The sequence below is a fragment of the Cynocephalus volans genome, chromosome 15 (assembly GCF_027409185.1).
Source record: "Cynocephalus volans isolate mCynVol1 chromosome 15, mCynVol1.pri, whole genome shotgun sequence".
In the NCBI taxonomy this organism is placed as follows: domain Eukaryota; kingdom Metazoa; phylum Chordata; class Mammalia; order Dermoptera; family Cynocephalidae; genus Cynocephalus; species Cynocephalus volans.
In genome coordinates, this window is record NC_084474.1 from 78,369,544 (window position 1) to 78,393,913 (window position 24,370).

The 24,370-nt window shown below is 46.5% G+C and overlaps 1 protein-coding gene across 5 annotated transcripts in view; it reads right to left on the bottom strand.

Moving 5' to 3' along the window:
* Positions 1-22,522, bottom strand: part of MTSS1 (MTSS I-BAR domain containing 1) — a 151,527-nt gene extending 129,005 nt beyond the window's left edge. For 3 of the 5 annotated variants that reach the window (XM_063079372.1, XM_063079370.1, XM_063079371.1), the window contains exons 1-2: positions 22,238-22,401; positions 227-288 (exon numbers count right to left, since the gene is read on the bottom strand). In XM_063079372.1, the coding sequence (XP_062935442.1) occupies positions 227-288; positions 22,238-22,309 (134 nt within the window). In that variant the 5' untranslated portion in view covers positions 22,310-22,401. Of the gene's footprint in view, positions 1-226; positions 289-22,237 lie in introns of all 5 variants that reach the window. The other 2 variants (XM_063079374.1, XM_063079373.1) reach the window with 1 other exon arrangement.
* Between the last annotated feature and the right edge of the window lie 1,848 nt (positions 22,523-24,370).

Genomic DNA, 24,370 nt, shown 5'->3' on the forward strand with positions numbered 1-24,370 from the left:
AACTCCTGTGGAAGGAGGCACAGCAGATATGAGTCCAACTTTACATATGGATCTCAGGGGTCGGGACATACAGCTAATAAGTGGTAATGCTCCAATCAGAACCCATGACGTGCTTCTCTGTCTGTGACGCTTCCAATATTAACTCCAATCTGCATCTTAGTCCAACCCCCTCCATCCTTGTCCAAGCATGTTGCCCTTTTCCTGTAGAACACATACTTCTACTTACCGAAGCTGGGACTGCAGCTTTCCTGCTTTGTTTATGAAATCTTCCCAAACTGGATAGCTCCCCTACAACAAAACAAAGCCATCAATAAGTCACACTGATAGATATCCAATTATGACATTAGCAGAGCACCCAATTCCAGTAATGCAGGGAGCAATCTGTGTATGCTTTCTTTGCAGTGTCTATGATAGGTTGCCCAGATTACATATACACGTATTGGCTCAAGAATGGGTTTAGAATGTGCTCAGGCCCTGTAAGCTTCTAAATACTACAGACACTGACTAGAACTAGCTTGGCAAATCTAACACATATGGCTTTACAGGTACTTTTGAGTCAACAGATTCTGGGTCCAAATTTAAGATGCACACAACATTTAAGGCTCTCTGCTGAAACACGTGCTCATGCAACCTGGTCCTGGCTATTCTCACAGCAGGGAGGAGGGACCAGAGTGATTCGGGTTCCTCTCCAGGACAGGTGGCTACCAGGAAAAATTATTAGACTATAAGAATCTCAAGGTTGAAAAGTTACCTAAATATAGCCATTCATCTGAAAGCTTAAACCCAGCATCTACCTACAATATGGCAACAGATGGTTCCCAGCATCCTTCAGCGAACAGGGAGCCATCACCCTCCCAGGACAGGCTACACCAGCCACCCTGTCCTGATGTTCATGCAGTTCTGGTTCTAACCTTCTAGGAGCCCTTGGACTTAAGACCAACAGTCCTGCTTCCACCTGGAAGTCTTTTCAAAATCCAATCCCATTTCTACACAGGACCCTGTTTCATACCCCCACAGCCTCCAGAGATACTCCATCCTGCTCTCAACTCTTCCTCAAAGAATGATGCTCAAATGTGCTGGCACCAATCTGACCAGGGCAAATCAGAGTCAAATTTCCCATACACATTAGATTTATATTGAGATTGAACAGCCTACCAACCAGGAGGTGACTCAACATAAACCCAGAAAAACAGAAACCATGGTTAGAGAAGAGGTGTCTGGCAACGAGTCATTTAAATATAGAACTAAGACTAAACACTTGGGGGGGCTATGGTTACAGAATAGAATATAAATGTTTTGAACCCTGACAAGGGAAAAATAACATATGCTACCTCTTGATTTTGTTGTTAAGGGGAGGAGGGAGAAGCCATACTGAGGTTAATCACCTCTTCTTTCATTACAAAAGCTCCATCAAAATTGTCTAAAACTGCAACCAAGCTAAAACAATGATTCCGCCTTCCTAATGGCTTCAGTCATCTTTTTTTCTTACCCTTACAGGGCAGTTTCACAATCTCAGCACTACTGACATTTGGGCCCAGATAATTCTTTGTGATGGGGGGATGTCCTGTGCATTGTAGGATGCTTAGTGGCATCCCTGTCCTCTATTCACTAGGTGCCAGTAACCCCCTTCCCCTAGTTGTGACAACCAAACATGTCTCCAGACATTGCCAGATGTCTCTTAGGAGGCAAAATCACCCCCAGTTAAGAAGCACTGACTTACAGGGACATTTGAGAAACTAATTTCTTCTGGTGAAGAAACAGGTCTCTGAAGCTCTAATTTATTCAATATTACTTACTTTAGTTCCATTTTCCTCTGTTAAATGAACATAAAACTAAATTTTTTTTTTATTTTTTAAATTTCAAGCATAGCAGGCATTATAACAAGGAGCACCTTGTCATAAAATTGCCTATTTATATATTTCTCTAGCTATCAATTCTATCTGAAAATGTGCTTAGAGATATCCAGAAAACAGTCTACCAAATATTAAAATGGGAGCTAAGAGGTGGATCAATGTGTTGCTTTCTTCTTTGTACTTTCCTCTATGGCTAGAGTTTTGTGGGTTTGGGGGGAGGGAGGTTGTTTGTTTATTTTTAATAAGGGTCATGTATCATTTTAATGCAAAAAAGTAATTACCTAAAAAAAACAATGTAAGATCAAATTAGAGGTTCTCGCAAAAACACCACCATGAATTTACAATCTGCCCAAACCCTAAAGTCTGTTTCACACATGCTGCTAGATCACATGTGCATTTGAGACCTACTTCGCCCAAATGCAGGTCTCTGGATTTATTCCTCTGTGTGGCAATTTGCTCCCATGGGATGCTGAGCTGCACCAGGGTGGGGATCCTGTCTGACCAGCTCCTAACAGAGGCTCTTTGGCAGCTACATCTGAGCTATTATCAACCAACACCCGGCACAGACGTTGCCACCACACAGCCTCCATCCTTTGTTCATGCCCTGGGGGTCTCTTCAACCCAACAGCAGAACTGAATATTAACTTAATGCTAAATAAAACTTTGCAAGACATCAGGCTACCCTTTCAAGCCCGTCGAGACGTCGTGGGGATCCCAATTATGACACCCAAAATACTTACCATTCTCTTACCAAGTCCAGAGACCAACTCCCCTTCTACACCTACATCCAAGTAATTAAATAGATAAGGGCCGAGATCAGAGTCCTCTGGCTGGCCACTAGATATCTCTGTCCAGAGGGACTGCAGTTGACATGCTTAATAGCACAAAGGCTCAACCAACCAATTACAGCCCTGTCTAGCTATTCCTTCTCTTTCTGATCCACAGACATGATGAGAAGTTTCTTGAAGAGCCTGGGGATGTTCAGAAACACCACCCGCCCACTCCTTCCAAAGGCACCATCATCTCGCATCTACACACGGCAGGACATGAGAGCTAGGTACGCCTCTCTCAAGCACCAAACACCCCTATCCAGGAAGTGTGGAGAAGGTGGCTGATTATCTCAGATGAGGCATATTCATTGAGAATATGCCAGGTTGGCCAGAGGCCTACGCAGGGAGCACCAAGTCCCAAGTCCTAGTCACAACCTTGCCATGTACTGGGGGAAATCACTTGACCTCTCAGGGCCATTTCCTCATAGTGATGATAATAAAAATTCCATCACCAACAACACCAATTATAAAACACTGAAGGAACGTAGGAAAGGAAGAAGGGACACAAATTTGGGAGTCTAATCTCCTGGATTGAATCTTAGCTCTTCCATTCGCTATGTGACATTGGGCAAGTCATCCGACCTCTGCATGGGGTAGGTCACTATTTCATAGGGTTGGTGTGAGGACTAAATGAGGTTGCACATTAAAAGTGCTCAGTGCAATACCTGGCATACAGTAAGTGCTCAATAAACACTTGATATGATGGATCCAAGTGTTCATAAGCTCCAAGAAATCTCATTCAGGATGTTTATGGCAGGGACCATCTGTCCAGGCTGGAATCCCTCATTCTTAGTCCTAGGTGCATGACCATCCAAACTGGGAGTGCTCTGCATCTCACTACTAGTTAACCACAGTTACAGCAGAAACAGACCACGGCAGCTGGGTGTGTGGTGACTGACACTCTAAGCAAATGGCAGGTGAAATTCTCAACCCCAAGATGAACATGCTTGGAAAAGACGACTGCTCAAAACACTTAAAAAACTACTTATCTGCCCCCAGAGCCTCATTTCAGTCTTTACCAAATTAGCAACAAAAGGAGGGTCCCCTCTCCAGTCAAGGGGTACAGCACACAGCTCCCCGCCTACGAACACCCACTCAGCCAGAAGAAGGCTGCCAGAAACAGCTCTCTCCTGACTTAATGACATTTGACAGTCTATCAAAGAGTGTCAGGCCCACCTGTTTTAGGCAGTATATAATTTAATGGATTCTTAAAAGAAAAAGTCAACTTCTAAGAACAGAAGACAAAAACCTCCTTGTTGAGAAATGAAAAAAAAAATGTGTAAATGTTAAAGGCAAGGTGATATTGGGTTGCTCCAGATTTTTTTGCAAGTTTCTTTCAAGGAAAAAAGAAGTTTCTACCCACCTGAAAGTAGTTTTACTACAAAAATCAAAAGCTTGGAAGAAGTAAGAAAGGAGGAAGAAGGTAACTGCAGAAAGATTAAAAGGCAACACAGAAAAAGCCCTGGGTTTTAAATAGAAGACCTAGTAAAGGAGACCATACGCAACTTTCAAAAGAAACCTGCAACCCAAGATCACAGACGCACTTAGAACCCTTTTAGAAAGCAATTCCAATATCATCCTTAATTTTCCAATCTTCACCTGCTTACCGAGAAATTCCCAGAAAGCTGTCTCCTGAGGTTGCTGACACCATTTCTGATTGCGCTCTATTCTTGTTCGAGGAAATTGCTAAGGAAAAGTTTCAACACAGACCCCACAGTGGACTTCACCACAGAGCACATAAAAGGTTTCACAACTTTCTAGACAGACCAAAATCAAAGAAAATAAAATTCCCACCATGTCCCCAGGTTCCGCCAAGTCCAAAGTCACAAGGCAAAGGGAAAGGACTCTCCTTCCCCCCTTGAATTTCTTTGGAGAGGAGGGTAGGGAGTTTTGGGGACCCTCAGCTGTGTGTTGAAAATAGAACTCAGATCACACTACGTTCTGAGAAAAAGGAAAAGGTCACTCTTAAAGGAATGGTAAGAGAAAGCCAGTTTGCTTGCAGGTGTATAAAGAGGACTCCCTTAATCAAGCCGCATGACAGTCTCACTTCCCACAGTGAGAGATGGGGCTTCCCTGAAGACATGATCTAATTCACGCCTCTGCAGCCACCAAGCAGGGATCCCATCACACTCCCCACATACCCACCTCAACGGCTGTCTTCTCTTCAAACCCCCAGGGGGATTCAGCTATCTTAAAAACTCCTCCTCTGCCTTCAATACCCAGCTCAAATGTCACCTCTTCTAGAACATTCTCTGACACACCTCCTAGCCACTTATCCTTCTGGGTTAGCTGTGCCCACTCCTTCAACTGAACACATCATGTGATTTGCTATCTGTGAGCCTGAGGTCTTCTCCCCCACCAAACTGTGGGTCAAGGACAGAGAAATGGAGGGAGGGAGAAAGGAAAAGCACTTCCAGTAAGCAGCACAGATGGCACAAAGAGAAGCAGAGGACAGTGGCTGGGTCTCCCCAAGGGACACTGGAGTGGCACATTTACACTGGGGAGAAGCAGGAAATGGGCAGATGGACAAGGTGACCACCTTGTCAAGGGCATGGTACAAAGCTGAACCACAAACAGGATAGCAGAGGAAGACTGGGGTGGCCTTCATTCAGATGGCAAGTGACATAAATTACAAACCAGCAGACAACAGGAGAAACTGCCTAATAGATCTCCTGCCTGGCAGCAGCCTCGTCCCTTTGGGAGAGAGGAGAATAATGAAGTCATTTCTTACTTTATAGGAAAAAGGCCTCCTAAATCTCTACCTCCTCAAGTGCTTGGTGGCCACCTAAGTAAATCTGCAAGTTGGCCTCCCCACCCCCACCTTCAAGGTGGAGCTTTGTGAACTACCCCAAGTCCTCCTCTTCTCCCTCCACTTTCCCCAGAGCCAGAAGGCCGGGCAGGAGTCAGCCAACAGCCAGTCTGGCCTGGACTTCTGTTTGGCTTTGTTTTGTTTTGCATTAAACAGAGGCCCAGGATGGCCTCCCACACACGGCGCACAAGAATAAACCCTGTGTAACTCATCGGCACGGCTGGCCAACAGTGCTCCATAAATAATGCAGCAACTGCCTCTCCCAGCCCAGCCCCTCTGTGTCAGCTGAACCTCGAGGGACAGCTGAGGGAATTCGACACCACACTGCCACACAGGGATCAGAGAAGGGCCGGGAACTGTGGCCAGAGAAGGACCAATTTGAGAGGAGCCAGAGAGCTGGGAAGGACTCGCAGCAGGAATTTGGTTCAATTGAGAAAAAAACAGGGATAAGCAGGGGACAGACTACAGGGAGCTGGCTTCTAGCTCGAAGGACTTTGTCCTTCCCAGAAGGTGCCAGACAGAGGCTGGCTCCCCAGTGGTTATGGCTAAGGAGAACTCAAGCTGGGGGGCACAGGACTGGACAGATAACCTCCCAAGTCCCTCTTCTCACTTTGACAAGCATTGCTGTCGTCATCATCATTGTGATTAAGCATTGTCACTCTCTAAACAGTTGCCAGGCACCAGGTACATACATCAGCGTTTCTCCAACTTTAACTTACATACCAATCTCCTAGGGATCTTGCAAAAATGCATGATCTGATTTGCTGGACCTGGGACATGGCATGTTTAATCTGAGTGCTGCTGCTGCTGGTCACAAACCACACTATGCGGAGCACAGCTTGATTCACATTCTCATTTATTACACGTTCGCAACAACCCTATGAGGCAGGGTCTGTTATTACTGTACAGCAGAAGAAACTGAGGCCCAGGGAGGTTGTGGCAAAGTGGTCTAGGCGGCAATGGGATGCCAGATCTGTCTGACTTTGCAGCCCAAGTGTTTCCTGATTTGGGGAAGTGCTAGCAGCCGGATGAACACACCTGGCCTCCAGCCCTAGCCCAGCCCTGGGACTGCAGAAAGCAGCTCAGGTGGCTGGTAGTCCTGCTTTACATGCGGGTCCTTTAGGAATCCAGACAAAGTCGAGCAGGGGGCAAGGGCACCCCCCCCACACACACACACCTGATTACAACTGCAGATCCCAGGGAGAACTGTAATGTCACCCTAGAAATGGTCAGGATCCTCCACCATGTGAAAACAAACAAAAAAACACGAAAGAAAAACACTGTGTAGAAAAAAGCCTGATAGAAACACACTGAAACCTTCACACTTGCTGTCACTTGCGGTGTGATTATAGATAGTTTTTAATCTCATCTTTGGGTTCTCTGTGGATGCTGGAACTGATCTCTGTAGCATCTCCAGGCTGGCTGCTGCCACCACTCATGCTACCTCCCCAAGTATGTGGGGACCTCAGCAGAAACGAAAAGCAAAGAAGCTTCAAGAGCAACGTGGCACTTTCTCTGGACTTCTCACTTCTTCAAGTGCGAGGCAGGAGTCTGCTCAGCTTCCAGAAGTGGGTGTGCGGGATGATGGACAGGGCCCGTGAATGCCTGTCACAGCTTTGTCCCCCAAACCACCCTTCCCCACCCCATCCTGCAAGATGGAGGCTCCTAAGATCCTCAGATGAAAGGCACAGGGTAAGCCCATGCATCATAAATACCATTCCTGGGCTTTTATTCTCTGATTGGGGCTTGCCTAATCCACTAATTATCCCTGTCCATCAGCAGATGACAGCCTTGGGGATAATCAATGGTTGCTTCCTTGCCCGCCCACCCTCACCCACTTGCCCAAGCGCACCAGCAATAAATATGCCTATGAAAAGGAAGATTTAACCACAAAAGGTGCTCCATCCACTCTCCCCTCCCCTTGCAAACTGCTCCATTTGTAACTATAACAGCCTGATTAAATCAAGGGCGTCAAGCTTTTTCTTCCTCCTGTATTACTAGGTTTGATGCCCAGACTGTTTTCTGACATATGGGTATGTCTCCATTTGAAATAAAAAGAACCAAACAAATATGTCAACCCTATCTTCAAAGTCGTTTTATTTTTTAAGTTCTCTACCAGTGAGCATTCCTTTGTCTGTTACACCATCCAATAGGGTAGCCACCAGCCACATGGGGTTACTTAAATTTAAATTACAATTAAATACAATTTAAAAGTCAGTTCCTCAGTTCCACTAGCCACACTTCAAGTGCTCAATAGCCACATGTGGCTAGTGACTATAGTAGTGACCAGTGTAGATACAGAACGTTTCTATCGTTGCAGAAAGTTCTACAGGACATAGCTGGCCAAGCTATGACAAAGTCACCCGGGCATCCCCACAGTGTTCTACAGCTGCAACTAGGTTTCTGCTCTGTTTTTTAACCTTTGCAAAATGTGTGTGTTCCATGCTCATTTCTTTGAAAATGGAACCCCTCTCCTTTTCTATTTCCCAAATTCATCTCTTTTCTTGATCCCCAAGTTTTTACTGCCATATTTCCTTTATTATTTCAGGTAGTTCCTCCCACCAAAAGAGACAGAGAGAGAGGTAGTGAGTCCCCGGCCACATGCCAGCCACCTTACATTTGCAGGACCACGTTTTCTAGGGTGAAACCTGCTGTGGAGGAGTCAAACTAAAGAACACCATCCACATGTATGTGGTACATGAGACAGCATAAAGGGCTTTCACAACAACCCTGGGAGGGCAGTTGGTAGAACAGGCATCTAACACTTCCCTTTTAACCATAGGAAAATAAAGCACAGAAAAGGTAAGTAATTTGCCCCAGGCCGGAGAAGGGTTTGCCCTGAGATGCCATTTACTGCATTAACTGCCCCTAAGTTTGCCCAGTTCTTTTAAAAATGAAATTGTCCCATCAGCTCACCTAAAACTGACTGATTCTCCATGTCTGGAAACCTGGAAATACAATATTTAACCAGCTCATACAGGGACTGGCTGCTTTTACCTAAGGGCTGGTAAGAAATGTTTGTGTACTCTTAAGCCTTCCCAGAATAACAAATATCTACCCCTCTAACTTTTGTCCCACTATACAGAGGCCAAAGCTATTGCTGCATTTGTTTATTCCCGTCTATAAATGTCCACAAACCCAAGCAAAATACCTGGTGACCTGCACACCCTGTAAAACGTTCAGTCTTACTACCATTACTTCACGTGTGCAAGCTCACACTCACTGCTACAATCTGGATGTGTCCCCCAAAACTCACGTGTTGGAAAATGAATCCCCCGTGCAACCTGTCAAGAGGTGCTACCTTTATGAGGTGCTTAGGTCACAGGAGCTCTGACTTCATGAGTGGATTAATATTGTTATCACAAAAGTGAGCTTGTTATAAAAGTGAGTTCAGCCCCACCTTGCTCTCTCATGTGCTCTCTCTCGCTCACACGATGCCTTCTGTCATGTTATGATGCAGCAAGAAGGCCCTCACCTTCACGCTCTCAGGCTTCCCGGCCTCCAGAACTGTGAGCCAAATAAGTTTCTGAAATTACCCAACCTGTGGTATTTGCTGTAGTGGCATAAAATGGACTAAGATACTTAACCCAGTTCTCTTCCCCAGAAGTGCACCGACTTGCTTCCACCCAGCTCCAAAACTGCTTCTACATTTTAGGGATTGGTTCTTCTTGGGGCCAGTCTCTCCAATACCCTTAACAGATACACAAACACCCATGACCCTAGAGAGAATCATGCATGTGCTTGAGGTCTTGCTCCCCTAACTCAGCACCTCTGTGTTCATCTTATACTCCCTTTTAAATTGTCAACTCTCCCCAGGCAGGTGTGGTATGATCAAACTGTCACATCCACCCTGGGGGCAGACACTGGCTTTACTGCACTGTGCACACTTTGTGGGTTCTGCTGTCTTCCACAAAACAGATTTCCCCTTTGGAACAAAGATGGTACCCTCAGACTGCTAGGAATGACGCTCTGGTGGCCAGTGAAGAATTGGAGACAATGTCACCAAAAAAGGTGATAACTGTGTTTATTATCTCTATAGCCATTGCTTTTTTTTTCTTTTTAAGTGTCTGACCACTGAATGTCATTCTCCTGCCCTGATAGCTAGCCACATTCCAGAGTCTAAAAGGGCCAGTGTGTTCTGGTGGCTAAGAGCATGACTCTAGAGTTAGTCTGCCCAACTTCAGATGTATTCACTAGGTAACCTTGAGCGAGTTACCTAATCACCGGGTGCTGTCCTGTCTTCATCTGCAAATGATGCTAATAGTAGTCCCTACCTCATATGATGTATAAGACTGTCAAATGATAAGAGAGCGCTTAGGAAGGTGAGCAGCACACGACACTGCTTTAATGAGTCAACGTGCTGTGCCAGTCACCCTGACGGGGACATTTAATGAGCACCTACTATGCACAGGCACTGAGTGAGGGGGAGCCCACACAAAGAGAAGAGACCACAACGTTGGGGATCTCAGTCTGGTAGGAATGCTGATATGGAAACCATCCATCCCAAAGCCCTGGAAGGCAACAGACTCCAGATTTAAAGTACTGGGAGTTGGGACTGGCACAAGCTATGCAGAGTGGGGTAATGCCTCACCTCGGTCTCAAAGAATAAGTGGGAGTTTTCCTGGCAAGGAGGAAGGAAAGAAAAAGGAAGAGAGGAAGCATTCCCTTGTAAAAGAGAAAGAGCAAAGGAAATGAAGTAGAGAAGATCATGCTATGTTTAGGCACAGGACTCATGTTGTCCATCTAAACATATTCTAGGCCCATTGTGGAGGGGTGGGGACAAGAGGTCAGGGAGACCCTTCCTACTCACTTCATGAGCTGTAGAGGACACTCTCGGCAGCTCAGGGTGTCCCAAGAGCAACCCCCACTTCTACCTACTTGTGGTATGATCCCAGCAAGGCCTACCAGAGAATCCCCCAGAGTGTTTGCTAAAACTGCATATTTCTGAGCTCCACTCCAGAGCTATACAAAGTCTCTGGGGATGGGGCCCAGGAATCTGCATTTTAACACACTCCCCAGTTTTTCGCTAAAAACTACACACAGCAAGATTTGAGAATCATGCACTAAGATGCCACGTGTCCCTCTGAACTGTTGGAATCTGGGGTCTCAGCAATGTCTCGGTCCAAATGTCCATGTCTAGCTCCTTCAGAAGTAATCCCTGGTGATAAGCACTCCCATGGGAATGTGAACTGAGACCTGCTTTTCGGAAGGCATTCGGCAATGGGTTTCAAAAGCTTTGAAAAAACCTTTTGACCCAGGATAAACCCTAGGTCATCAATGTAAATCAATGTCTAGCTACAAGGATATATACTCATTGTAGTTTTACTTATAATAATTCGTAAAAAATTGGACACAGCCTACACACTAATGAGTAGGAAACTGGCCCTCCACCCCATGGCCCTTGCACATGTTCTTCTCTTGCCTGGAACATTCTTTCCCCAATATCCACCCAGTTCATAAGTTGGTACTCAAATGTCACTTCTGTGTGAGGCCTTCCCTAACCACTCTATTTAAAAGCAGCAAACTGCTCTTTTCCCATTGCACATAGTCCTTCTAATATACAAGAGAAGTGACATATTCAATTGGTCAGTCCCTTACCTGCCACCCCAACTCCATTAGAGTGTAAGTTACAGGAGGGCAGGGATTAGTGTCTATTTTGTTCACTGCTATATTCCAGCATTTAAAACAGAACCAGGAACACAGTAGGTCCTCAAATATGTGTTGATCAAATGAGTTAATTACAGGCATACAAAACAATGCAACACCACACAGCCATTGAAATTAATGTCACTCATAACTACACACAGAAAGGCAAGGACACCAGATTGCTAAGAGAAAAAAGAAATTTCCTACACACATAGGCTGCGCGACCCTTTGTTTAAAATATATGAGCCCCTGTGAGTATGTGTACATACGTACTTTGCAATCAAGTGGTTACGGGTGACTTTTATCTTTTACTTAACTGAAGTTCCTAGTTTTTCTCTCATTAACTTTATATTACTTGCATAATCTTTGAGAAGTAATCCCTTATGAAATGCTCTCAAAACATTTGCTAATTTTTTTTTTTTTTTTTTTTTTTTTTTAAGGAAAAAGCTGCCTCCTCAGTGACTTAATTAGGGTGTGCCTAATTAAGGCCAGCACAACTTCAAAGAGGCCAGGTTCCAGGGAACCCTTGCTCCAGGTCTACTTCTGGTTGCAAGATGACCTCAGTCCCTTCAGTGGTGGCTCAGACCAAGGGCTTGGCCACAGTCTCCTCCTGGCTCTGCTCCCCACTACCTGCTTCCTATTGGGGTGCCTCATCCAATTATTCAGGCCTGCAATCACATCCTGCTGCAGGAGCTGGCTTTGAAGTTTCAGTAAACAGTCACTTCAAAACAAAGAGGAACCATTAAACCAAACTCAAAGACTTCCTTAATGGCCAAGTGCTCAGCTGCAGGAGAGGAGCCCAGCCTCAGAAGTGAGGTCTCCCTGGGAACTAATCCCGAAGCTTTTCCAGCCTCTTACTGCAAATATCTCTCCCCTTCATGCACTAAGGTATGCGGGTGCAGAGCCCTTGATGGAGGGAGTTTCTCCAGCAAAACAAATGTGTCATGTAGTTGACACCTTGGACCCCACAGCTCCCCACATACATCCCTCTGCTGACAAGTTAGTGGCACCTATAGGTGAGTCACAACTGCCCAACAATTTCATGTCAATGGCTGGGTCATATTCCCCTTTAAATAGAGGGAGACCCCTTGAGCTTCTCGAAGAAGCTGAGACGAGCCTAGATTTTTATGTGTTTTACCTGGCTCATCCTGAGTCCTAAAGCCATAGATAGAACCATAGAGAGATCAATAAAATACACCCATTACAGAATTTGAAAAGGAAAGCCTGAAATGCCATGCTGTGAGAGACAGCTCAGCATGGTGGCTAAGAGCAGACAGGAGCCAGAGGGCATGAGTTCAACCCCCAGCTACACATCTCACGAGTTGTATGACGTGGGCAAATGGCTTAACCTCACTGCACCTCAGTTTTACACCTCCCATTTTACAAATGGGAACTATAAAAGATACCATCAAATGGGAATTACAATGGTAACTATTTCACTAGGTTGTTGGGAGATTAAATGAGTCTTTATCTGTCAAGCACTTAGAATAGTGCCTGACAGTGCCAGGCATATAAAAGCTTGTTGAATAAAATAAAACTTGATAGTCCTCTTGGGTGCCCCTGTACCAAAAGACCTTCCCTGACTCTGTCCTCCCATACCAAATGGGAATCAGAGCCCCCCCACCCAGAGCCCCCACAAAATCTTGTGCTGATCTCTATCATGGTGGGCATCACACTGAATTCTAATTACTCACCTGCCTCTCTTCTAGAATGAAGAACTTCAGGGCAAGGACTGTGCCTTCTTGTTCACAGGTGCGTCTACACCACCCAGCACTGCCTGGCATGCAGCAAGCACATCATCATATTTGTTGAATATGTGTACTGTGTTCTCTCAGATTACTTATATGTTAAAAGCCAAAGAGCACCATGCTTTTGTCTCTATTGCATTATCAAAGTGAAAACACAGCTTTCTTTTATTTGCTGAAATATCCAAGTGCCACTAACAGCAGGGTACTCTGCTAAGAATTACTAGGGTAGCTCGAATAGATAGCCAAGAGCATTTATTTCGCACTATTTCACACTTTCTCATTTAATACTCAACAACTTTAGGATATATTATTTCCCCCATTCTACAGATAAGAAAATTGAGGCTCAGTAGGGCTGAGTAACTTACCCAGAGTAACAGAGCTAGGAAGTGGAAGAGCCAGGCTTCAAAGCCCAAGGGTGACCACTTTTTAAAGTAGAACGTAATAAATACTAGGTAGAATCAACATAGAATATGAAAAATGCCTTAAGGGTATCTGGCTTAGAGGAAAGAGGAGGGACCAGAGGATGAGGTAACTTTCTGATGGGGACTTGAAGGATGAGCAAGATGTAAATAGGCAGCAATGGCAGAGATAGGGTCCTCCTAGGGGGACAAATGTCAAGACTGAGGCGCACAGGCTGTGAGCAAGGAAGCCAGGTAACCCAATTTGGGGAGAACTGGACACCTAAAGGGCCACTCGGCTGGGGCCCCATCACAAGGGTCCTTGAACGCCAGGCTAAGAAGGAAGGCAACCTTCAGCAAATGGCAGGTGGGAAGAACCCAAATCCAGCCATGTCTGGGAAATGGCAGAGGCTCAGTAGGAAGCTGCTGTCTCAGGGCAAGCTCGAAGCAAGTGAGGGCCCTGCTTCCTAGTGGTCACCCCAGAAAAAGAAGGGAAACTCAAAGGATGTAGACGGGAAAAGATGGCCCTTCCAAAGCAACTCCCTTCCCCTCCCTCTGGCCTCAACACCTCTAAAAAAAGACTTTTTTCCCCCTAAAGTATTAAAATAAATGCCCTGAGGGCCCTTGCCAGGCACCCAGCCTTTCCCTACCCTTATAAACAGTGCAGTTTGCAAATAGAAAAATCGAATGCAAATAGGCCCTGCTGGGCCAGATGACCATTATAATGAACTCAAGAGTGATTTACTTAGCAAGAAAAAAACTCAACTTCTCCATTTCCTGCAATTTCACTACTAGCTCTAAAAGGGTGGGGCAGTGTTTGCCCTAAGAAGTGGTGGAGATAATTACCACACTGATTTTAAGACTCCAAAGTACTTCATTTCCAAATCTACAAAACAGAATAGTAAGAGCAGCTAACATTTGAGTGGGTGTCCCCCGGCACCATGTGAAAACCTTCACAAGCATATCTCATTTCAGAATCCTCACAATGATGCTATAAGGGTCCACTTCATTAGACCCATTTTATAGAAGAGGAAACTGAGGCTCAGAGAGATTAAGTAACTTGTCCACAGGATTTGAAATCAGATCCCTTTGACTCCAAGGTCAGCAGTAGCTCCAGAATTTCTATAGGAGGTATTTAGGGCGAGTGTTACAGCCAGCAGAAAGGAGACGGCGGGCAGGAAGCTGTGTTGCAAAGCAAGCACACTGTTTTTATTTAGATGCTATGTAATATATCTACACTGTTCTGTACAGTATCCACCAGCCACATATGGCTATTTAAATTTAAACAAGCTAAAAATGAATAAAGTTAAAAATTCAATTCCTTGGTTGCACTTACCACACTTCATGTACTCAGTAGCCACATGTGGCTAATGACTAATATATTTGACAATTTCCATCACTGCAGAAAACCATATCGTACAGGACTATGCTAGATCAATAAAACACAGCGAAGCACTCTCAAGATACTTTTATTGTTGTTTACGTTGCAATTTATTTAACATTTCACTATCGTTTTTTTATTTTTTATTTTTTATTGTGGTAAAATATATATATATATATATCATAAAATTTACCATCCTGACCATCTTTGAGCATACTGTTCAGCAGGGGTAGGTATATCCACATGGTTGTGCAGCCAAGCAACTAAAGGTGCTTTTATTCAGTCTTGGGTGAGATTAAGAAAACACACTGAGGGGTCCGAAATTGTGTGAGCTGAAGCCTTATAGCTCAGTGGTTCTCCACCCTGGCTACACACTAGAATCACCTGGGGTGCTTCTCAAAATCCTAATGCCCAGGACGCACCCAGAGGACTGAATCAGAGCCTCTAGGGAGTGGGGCCCAGCCACCAGTGTTTTCAAGCTCCCAGGGAACGCAATGGGCCCTTCCTTGTAACCATGCCCAAAAGATGTACACGGCCCAGAACCTTCTCCTCTGGCCAGACCCCTCCTGCCCAGGGAAGGGAATCCCAGGAGAAACCTGCTGCCCACCTCCAGTACTCGGGAGGCTGCTGGAGCTGAGCAGGCTAATACTTTTACTGCTGTCCAAATTCCTTGAGGGAAGGAAAGCAAATAAAAAGACACTCGATTTTTTTTTTCCACCCACTTGAACTAGACAGGAAAAGAAAAACCACTTAGAAACTATGACCAAGGCCATATATGCCAAGAATCAGCACAAGAAGGAGTTTTTTTCACTAGCCCATTGACTTCTCCAAACACAGACTCGTAATGGCTCTACCAACTCAACCCAAACTGGAGAGCTACCGGGGCTTGATTAAATACAGAAAGCTCTTTTACAAGAGAGTTCCAGAGCTTGACACAAAATGAGTTCAAGGTAAGGGCTGTCTTTGAGGCGTCACTTGAACTTTGGGTGAACTGAGTTAGTTCATGATTATGGGGATTGGGGGGCTGCCAGACTTGCATAGTCACCCAGCCTCAGGGACCGATGGGCTCCCCAGACTTCTGGCCAGTTACTGAGAAGACTCCATGGGCTTTGTGTGGGGACAAGGACAGGCACCAAGGGTGACAAGCCAGAGCCCAGCCCAAAGGCTTCCCTTCCCTCTGCACACCAGGACAAGAGGAGAGGGAAATGCCAAGTTGTCTGTTTTGGAGAAGACCAGTGACAGAAGGACAGAAGCCACAATATGTTATATCATAAATGATTTCCACAGAGGTGACAGCCAGATTGGAGTCACCCATCCCACCAAGGTCAATATCTCAGTTCAAGCTCCCACCTCCAGGCCAGCTCTGGGCTAAAGGCACAGGGGTAGGACCCTGATTACTTCCCTGAGCCTCTTGTAGGACTTAGGCAGGCAAAATGCTGTCTTCTAGAAATAAATCCACACCCCCTGCCTTCCTTAGGCATGCTCTACAGAGCTCCAGCTTCAGGGTCAAATAGGGTAAGGTCTGAATACCAGTTCACTTCACCATGGCCTTCAACAAGTTATTAAATCTCTCCAAGTCTCAGTTTTCTCATCTGTAAAGTGGGATAGATGTGAGCATGATATGAAATCGTGTGCACCAAGCACTTAGCACAACACCTGGCACATAGTAGGTCCTTACCAAGTCCCTTCCTGCTACCTGTTCACAACCAGCATGCCAGAGCATCTTAACCAAAACCCTCCCATCTGCTCAGTGGGTAAAAACACAGCCACTTCTAACCAAATCAGGAAGCAGCAGAGATTGAGAGAGCCCCATGTCAAGGCCGTCCAGGTGCTGAGAGGTCGGAAACACTGAGACTGGGTCGGCTGCCCTGGAGTGGAGTCAGCGCTAGGAATGGCTTTTACTGTTTGGGGCTTTTGTTTTGTTTTAGTGGCCTACGCTCAGATGAAACCTCCTGCAGTCTCCAGCTAATTCAAGGGAGACCTTCAGCAATCAAATACAATGGGCTTCCTTAATGTTCAGCCAATTAATTTACTCAGTTTGTCTCTCCTGTTTCCTACTTAATAAGGCCATATCAGCAGTGCAATCTGCAAATCTTAGTTAAACTGCTTAAGGCACCAGTCAGTTCCCTTTACAGAGCCCCAAATACTTCTTGTCTGATGTCCTAGGCAGCTAAATCTGTCCTTCAGCTTGTGTTTGGCTTGAGGAGAGATATTTCTTTGTTTTTGCAGAGGTGTGGGTTTTGGGAGAAAGTGTCCTGAAGGCAGTTCCGAGAAGTAATGGGGAACTCAAAATGATCTCATCTTTCCGTACCCAATTTGAACATCTAAATGGTCTCACTACAGAAGAAATCCTGCCAGCTCTCACCCATCCCAGAGAAGATGGAAAAAGCCTAGATGAAAATTATAGATAAAGCATCTAAAGGATCGATAGTTTCAACCTTTTCACCCTCCAAGCATTTTAACAACCTCAAACAAGCTAGCCAAATTGACAGATATCGTTTTAGCTTTTTCCTTTTTCCTACAACCAAGATGCAAAAGAAGAGTTCAAAAGCCAAGAGGTTAGCAGCTGAGAAGACACAGTACGTGTGGGATATCCTTATATTAAAAAATTGTTCTCTGTTTATCTGAAATGCAAATTTAATGGAAAATTCTGTTTTTACTTGCTGAAATCGTAATGTCAAGTTTGGTGCCTGCAATGCAGTTGATGCTCAATAAATGCTGTAAATGAGTACATGTTACTCCACCAAGAGCTGGGTGATGGCTGAACCAGGTAAAACCCCAATCCGGCTTACCTTCCAGGCAAACCCTGACCCAGGAATGATGGCCTCTCTCCATTTAGGGCATTATGAACTGTGGAATTTTAGAACATAAAGGTTTGCAGCATCAAGCAACAAGTTCTAAACAATTTGACTAAATAGGATATATAAAGGGTTTTCCCCACAGAAACATTCAAGCCAAGCCTAAAAGTGAGTTCTTTCCAAACCAGGGCAAGATTTGCACCTAAAAAACCAAATAGAATGACCTACATTCGAGGGTACTTCAAAAAGTTGGTGGAAAAATAGAACGAAAAGATTAATACAAACCTTTCCATTAAAAGATAATATGAACTTTTTGAAGACGCCGGGTAGTAGAAGCCCTAAATCTCTGAACAGGCTCCTACTCCTGGCAGTTCCCTGCTGCTGATTTTATGACATCTTTAATTCACCTCCTTCTCCCAAGGGCCCAAAATGAGGAAGCTGTAAAACTCTGGCCAAACACAACCATTTGCTCAGAGAAAAGCCAACATGGGGCCCATCTGCCCTTTACAAGGGCTCTGCTTGTCCTGCCCTTGTGTAGCTTGTCACTGTTTACACAGAGCAGCCCACCTCCCTCAAGCACCTGGCCACTGGCTGAGGCCTTGGCAGCGTTTTCAACATCTTCCTACTGAAAACTTTTTTTTTGAAGCACCAAAGGGAAATACTGCAGGGACTGACGCCCTTCCCCAAGCTGAACTACAAGGCCTTCCTTCACGGCCACCGTTTGGTAATGACATCATCTTTTCACAGCCCACAGGATAAGGCCAGGGCCTAGCCAAAGGCCTGCCACATAGTAGGCCCTCAATAAACACCACGGAAGTGAACTCTCTGACAGGAACCCCAAAGTAATGAAGGGAGAAAAAAAAAAAAAACCCAGAAATCATTATCCAGAGCTGGACCAGTTACCCACATTCTCCATCTTACGATAAGTGAGGGAACATATCGTGATGTGCCTTCTACCACAAAAAGATTTCCATGGAATTCAAGAAGTCCCTTTAGCAGTTCTAATTGTAGGCAGAACTTAGGAGAGAGGGTACTGGTGGCAAACAAAGGTGGGGGGTGGCGGGGGGAACCCAACAAGGCCCCTATTCTGCTCAGCACAGGTGCTGGTAACAGGACACCCCTGTCTACAGTGACACGTGGGGTGGAGGATTCAGGTGGGGTTGGGTGTTTTTTCACTTCAGTCACATTATATAACCCCGGACACACTCTCCTAACCTAGTACAAAGTTCTCTCTGCAGCAGGCCCAATTCAGCTCCTAAAGTGCTGATTCTTGAGCAACACGGGTAAGTAAAATATTTGATTTTGGCGTCCGACTTTTTTTTAAACTAAGTTAATTATTAAAAGAAGAAAGGCATCCACAGGGTGAGCTGCCCTCAAGTTTGGCCAACAAAATCTCCTGGTTCTTAAAAACTCCCCAAATATCACCAAATTATACTCTGCTGGTTCAATTACTTAAATGGCACAAATCTGCTGTTTGCAGCATTTCGCCAGTACTTCCCAGGATTTGGGTAGAAACTCCTAAAAGATTCCAGGGCCTCCTTAATGCAGCCAATGTCACCCACACATCAGAAGGCAGTCAACACTCACTTGCAGACTACTGTTCCCCCAGACAAACCAGCTCTGGGCCTTTCCCTCCATCCACATGAATATCTTGTCTCCCCCTTCTTTGGGGACCAACTCACACCAGACCAAGTCAGTGATTTACGTGGATGGTAGGAAAGACAGCCAGTAAGTGATTTTGCACACCCCCATTCATTAGTGACCACCACCACAGCAGGGTGGAAGAAAGGGAAAAAACACCCGGTTTCCTCTCATCGAGGAATCAGTAAGTTATTTAACAGCTGCTGCTTGCCTTACATGGTGCTAGATCCCAACAGAAGAAAAAGGATTTCTTCTGCACCCGATCCCCTGAAAAGGATAAAACACACACGCTGACAGCCGAGGACTTAGATGAAGTATCTTTTGGAAGAAAGCACAAAGAATCCTCTCTAGCATTTCCGTGTCTTGAGGTTCTTTGATTTTAGAAGATGGTTGGTGCCTGGTCTTGAAATGACTCCATTTTTTTGTTTGTTTTCTTTTTTTCTTCAAAGAGGAAACTGACTCCCTTCCTGTGCTTCCATACATTTTGGAGAATTGAATGCTACTATTAAAACCATTTTCCTTACCCTTTTCTCACCCCAATCCAACATCACTTCTGAGAATACAACCTAAAAATGTTATCAAGACAGCATTTCAAATGGGTTCCCAACATCTACCCTTCTCCCTCAAAGTAAACAGAAAGGGAACCAAAGGCATGATAAACACATCATGGGAGCTTAAAGAAGAGAAAAAGGATAAGCAGGTCATTAGAAAGTCAGCTGATTTCAGATACTAAAAACTAATTTTTTTGCTGGCGACTTCATGCATCTGCATATTATACTCTGCTTATCCCATATGCCCAAATTTTACATTTTTAAAATTTCTTTTCAAAATGTCACTGCCATCTAATTCATGAAGAAGTCTTTTAAGAAGAAAACTCCATAAAAACATTCAGCAATTATCTTATGCATAAACTATCTTGGAAATCAGACACTCCCTCTTTTTCCGTATCTCTATGTCCCAAAAGTCTAAAATTCTGCAGAACCCAAGGCATGTTTTAGTCTTCCATTCCACCTTGCTTTTAAAATTTTTTACCACCAAAACAAAACAAACAAAAAACCATTCAAATAAATGCTCTCCCACAGGATGTTGAACAAACCTACTAAACTCAAAGGGAAAGAAGTCAGGATACACAAACTGTAGATTCAGCAGTGATTGGGCATTAAATAAGAAGTCTTTATTTTTAACTGGAACCTTGAGGAGGGGGGAAAAACGCTTTCAAACCACTCACAAATCCCCAGCCAGAGTGTAAGCCACGGGATAGCCCGTGGACAGCACGACATACCACGCTGTGGGGAGGGTTACCTTCCCAAGGGCTTTGGATTCAAACCAGTGAATGGGAAGTACCTAGCCTGGATTCTGGATTAAGGAACAAAGAGAGGAAAAAGTACAGATGTGATCACTCTGGGAGTGCAGTGAGCAGATGGGTTAGATCACTGGGTTCCTTGTTATTACTGGGGCACTGGAAACATCCATGTATCTCCTCAAAAAAACACAAGCAGCTCTACCAATCCATCTCAAATTCCTTCCCTGGAGATCAGAATGCTCCATATGAGCCCCAGACCAAATCTTGTTTGACTATAAGGAGTGTAGAATTTAAGTTAACAATAAATACCAGAGTCCAAGGAGGAGGCACCAAGCTTTGTCTCAGGAGAACACTTCAATAATTCAATGTGGTTTGGGGGCAAAGGAATGAAAGGGGCCGTCTTTGAACAGGGAATAATCCATCTAATTGCAAGGGACTGGATTAGAGGCATTCCTGGGCAAGCAGGGTCGGGGCCCGAATGTCAATTTCTGACAAAAGGCACGAGATCTGTGGAAGGATTTCAAAATGGCCAAGACCAAGACAGAGGCACCTTGAAAAAGTTCACCCTGGGTGAGGTGGCAGTTGGTTCTAAAAGGGGGAAGCAGGCCGTGACAGCTGAGCATTCTTTCCCAAAGTCCGTACCCGAGGCACGACGCCTCTCCAAACCTTACACTTCATCAGACAAAAGCTCCTCCAGGCGCCCAGGCAGCGGCTGAAGAGGGGCTGTCCACACCCACTCGCTGCACAGCTTTCCAAACCTGCCCACTGGTTTTGGAAGCCGAGCTTTTCATTACACACCACCTCCCGGATCTGTTGAGGCAAACTGGGGCTGGGCTAGAGCCAAAGAGAAGCTCCCTAAATGCACAAGAAAAAATATTTCCCCCTAAATACACAAGAAAAAAAAAATTCTCCCACCATCCCCAGTTCCCACCTCCAGCCAGCTCGTGCGGTTGGTTTTATTTCTTTGGATGAGTAACACAGGGTCCTGGTCTATCTCTATGCACCAGAAAATTCACGTCCGAGGATCAGGTTATCCCCAGTCCCACCCTTTGCAGGAAAAAGCCAGGAGAGTGTTCCCCGCCCCCAACGCACACGCACGCACAATCTTCACAATCCTTCCAAGAGAAAACCAGAAGTGTGTTTGTGTTTGTGCGTGTGTGTGCGTGTGTGTGTGTGTGTTGGGGGGCGGGGGATACAGTTGTGTAGGAGCCCCAATCTTGCCTTCAGGCCGGGAGCCTCAGCCCTGCAAGGCCGCCCTGGGAACTTCTGCTCCGCGCCCCCGGGGAGGACTGCGGGAAGGCGTGCACACCCTCACCAGTTTTCGAACAGCCTAATTAATAACTAATTTGCCCAGATTCCCTCACTCCAGGTAGACCTGACATCCAAGGAGGATGAGGGAGGCTCCCTCCCAGTCTCCCAGGCCGGGGGACTCCTTCCTGCGGCCGGGCAGAGCCCCCATTCCCTCCCCACCACCGCGCCGGGCACCCCCACCCCGTACCCGGGGGAATCAGGTGTCCGTCCAGCCATCCAGCCTCGGCGGGTCGCAGACACTCGGTCCAGGGACAGACAATGGAAAACTTCGAGCCGGGGCCCTGAGCCCCCAGGAGAACGAGACGGTGCCGCCCCCCGGGACAATGAGTGGGGAGATGGCAGGGGACATCAGATACCCCCAGAGAAGCCGTCCGGACCCAGCAGAGCCCAGAGCAGCGCCCCGGGTGAGCAGGTGCCACCCGGGCCGGGGAGCTCCGGCAGGTGGCGGGCGGCCGGCTCGGGGCGAAGGCGAGTACGGCGGCGAGGTCAGTGCGCGGCGGCCGTGCCCCCGGCTCCTACCTTCATGTCGCTGATGATGGTCTGGAAGAGGCCTCCGAGCGCGCCGCATTCCTTCTCGATCACAGCCTCCATTTTCCCGGCGCCGGCAGGGAGGGGACACGCACGCGGGGCTCGCTCACCCCGGGAGGAATTCCACCCTCCGAGCGACCCACCTTCGGCTCGCAGCCTCGTGTGCAGAGAGGAGGGAGTGCAGGAGACCGACCGTCCTCTGCCCAAAATAATAATAATAATTTCAAAAGCCAAACCGCTCTGTAGGGTGATCCGCCTACAAGCAGCGCTCGGCTCCTGGCCTTAAAAATGCCCGGAGAAGACTGACAATCAGGCCACCACTGGTGCCCACGACGGAGACGGCAAAGCCCATCTTGATGCAGAGAATACCGCCCGCTGACCCGGGGTCAGCGCCATTGAAAAATGCACGATTTTCAGAATTAATAAATGCTTTTGAAATTAAAAAATAAAAATCGCCAAACAGCAGAGCGGGTCTGCTCGCGGCGCTGGGATCTGTTGCTAGCAGCCGCGGCCGCCGCCTCCTTTTCACTCCTGCGCGCCCGCCCCGGCGCTCGCTCTGGCTGCGCTCCCGGGGACGTTCGGAGGGGCGCACGCGCGCTCGCGGCCGTGCGTCCGCCGCGGGGACGTGGAGGGCGCGCGCTAGCGGCCGTGCGTCCGCCGCACGCAGGAGGGGCTGGGAGCGCGGACCCGGGAGGTGCGTGGGACGCGCTCCCGGGAGCGCGCCGCAGAGAGGAGCAGGCCGGTGGGCGGGGCGCGGGCGCGGGCGCAGGGCGGGGACCTCCTAGTCTTGGACGCACCGAGCACCCCCGCCTCCCCGGGCTGCCGGTCGCAGCGCGCAGAGGGCGTGTCAGCACCTGGCCAGGCGAGCGCCCGGGACGGAGGGCGCACCACCGCTCCCCGGGGACTTGCACGCTGGCACGCCTAGCCCAGTGCCCGGCATGTGGTGAGCGCTCAACAGGGCGGGAAAGCTGCTGCTGCTACTGCAGCCTTCTGAAAAGAGGCCCATTCTGTAATGTCAGGACTGCAACGCCGAGTCACGATTGCAAATAGCCAAATACATAATTAAGGAGAGTTCGGGGGCGTATCCTGCAGTGGGATGCCGAGTTCGATAAAGTTGCAGAATGCTGGGAAAGTGGATTGATTTGCTGTTGCAAAATGAATAGAAAGGGCATTAGAGCTTCTATCTACCGTTCATCAGTCTGTAGAGATTGCTGACTGCCTGTGAGCTGGACGGCTGATGTTTTTCAGGCCCACTGAGAGCATCGGGTGTTGGTATAACCTCAGAGAGCCCTCTTGGGAGGTTTAACCTGGGAAGAGCACAAATGGGCCCAGGTTGGTTTGTGGCCTAGTTCATTTTCGTAGCTCCAATTCATAACCACGCAGCCCGATCTTTCATTTAGATTAACGTCAAATGGGTGGGAGAATCAAATGAGCAACTTTTAAAAGACTTTAACACGTAAACACCTTACTCTACACTGTTATTTTGACCCCTGAGCACAAAAACATAACAAAAGGAAAATAACAGGGAGGGGGACAAAAGAAACCAACTGCAAAATGCCATAGACTTGTGTAGGACTCAGTAATAGGAAAAGGTCTGGCTCTGAAAATGGCATATCCCAGGTGCAGAAGATGATTTCCCCTGAGCCACTCTGCCCAATTCAACTGCAACCCCTCTTCCCCATCCATCTCCCCAGAATCACTAAGAGGGGTGTTACCTTCAGGAGAGTAACTGATCTCAGGCAACCCTGCTGGATCCTGTCCCTAAGAACATTCGAATAGGTAGGCCTCATCTTCACATGGCCACCAACAGTGCTTGACACAATTTGCTCTCAGTCATCATTATGATTTGAATACTATCAGAATCATAATGATCAAGCTGACTGCCTATAGAACCAAATCGACTGGATTCAAACTCCAGTTTAGAACCTACTGACCGTATGCTTTGGATAAGTTACTTAACCCCTCTGGGCCTCAGTTTCCTCATCCATAAGTGAGGATAATGATGGCATTACCTGATAAGGTTCTCTGGGATTACATGAGTTAATATATGAAAGGACTTAAAGCATATGGTATCTGGCATAAGTAAGCACTCAATAAATCTTATCAACAGAAGAAGTAGAGACA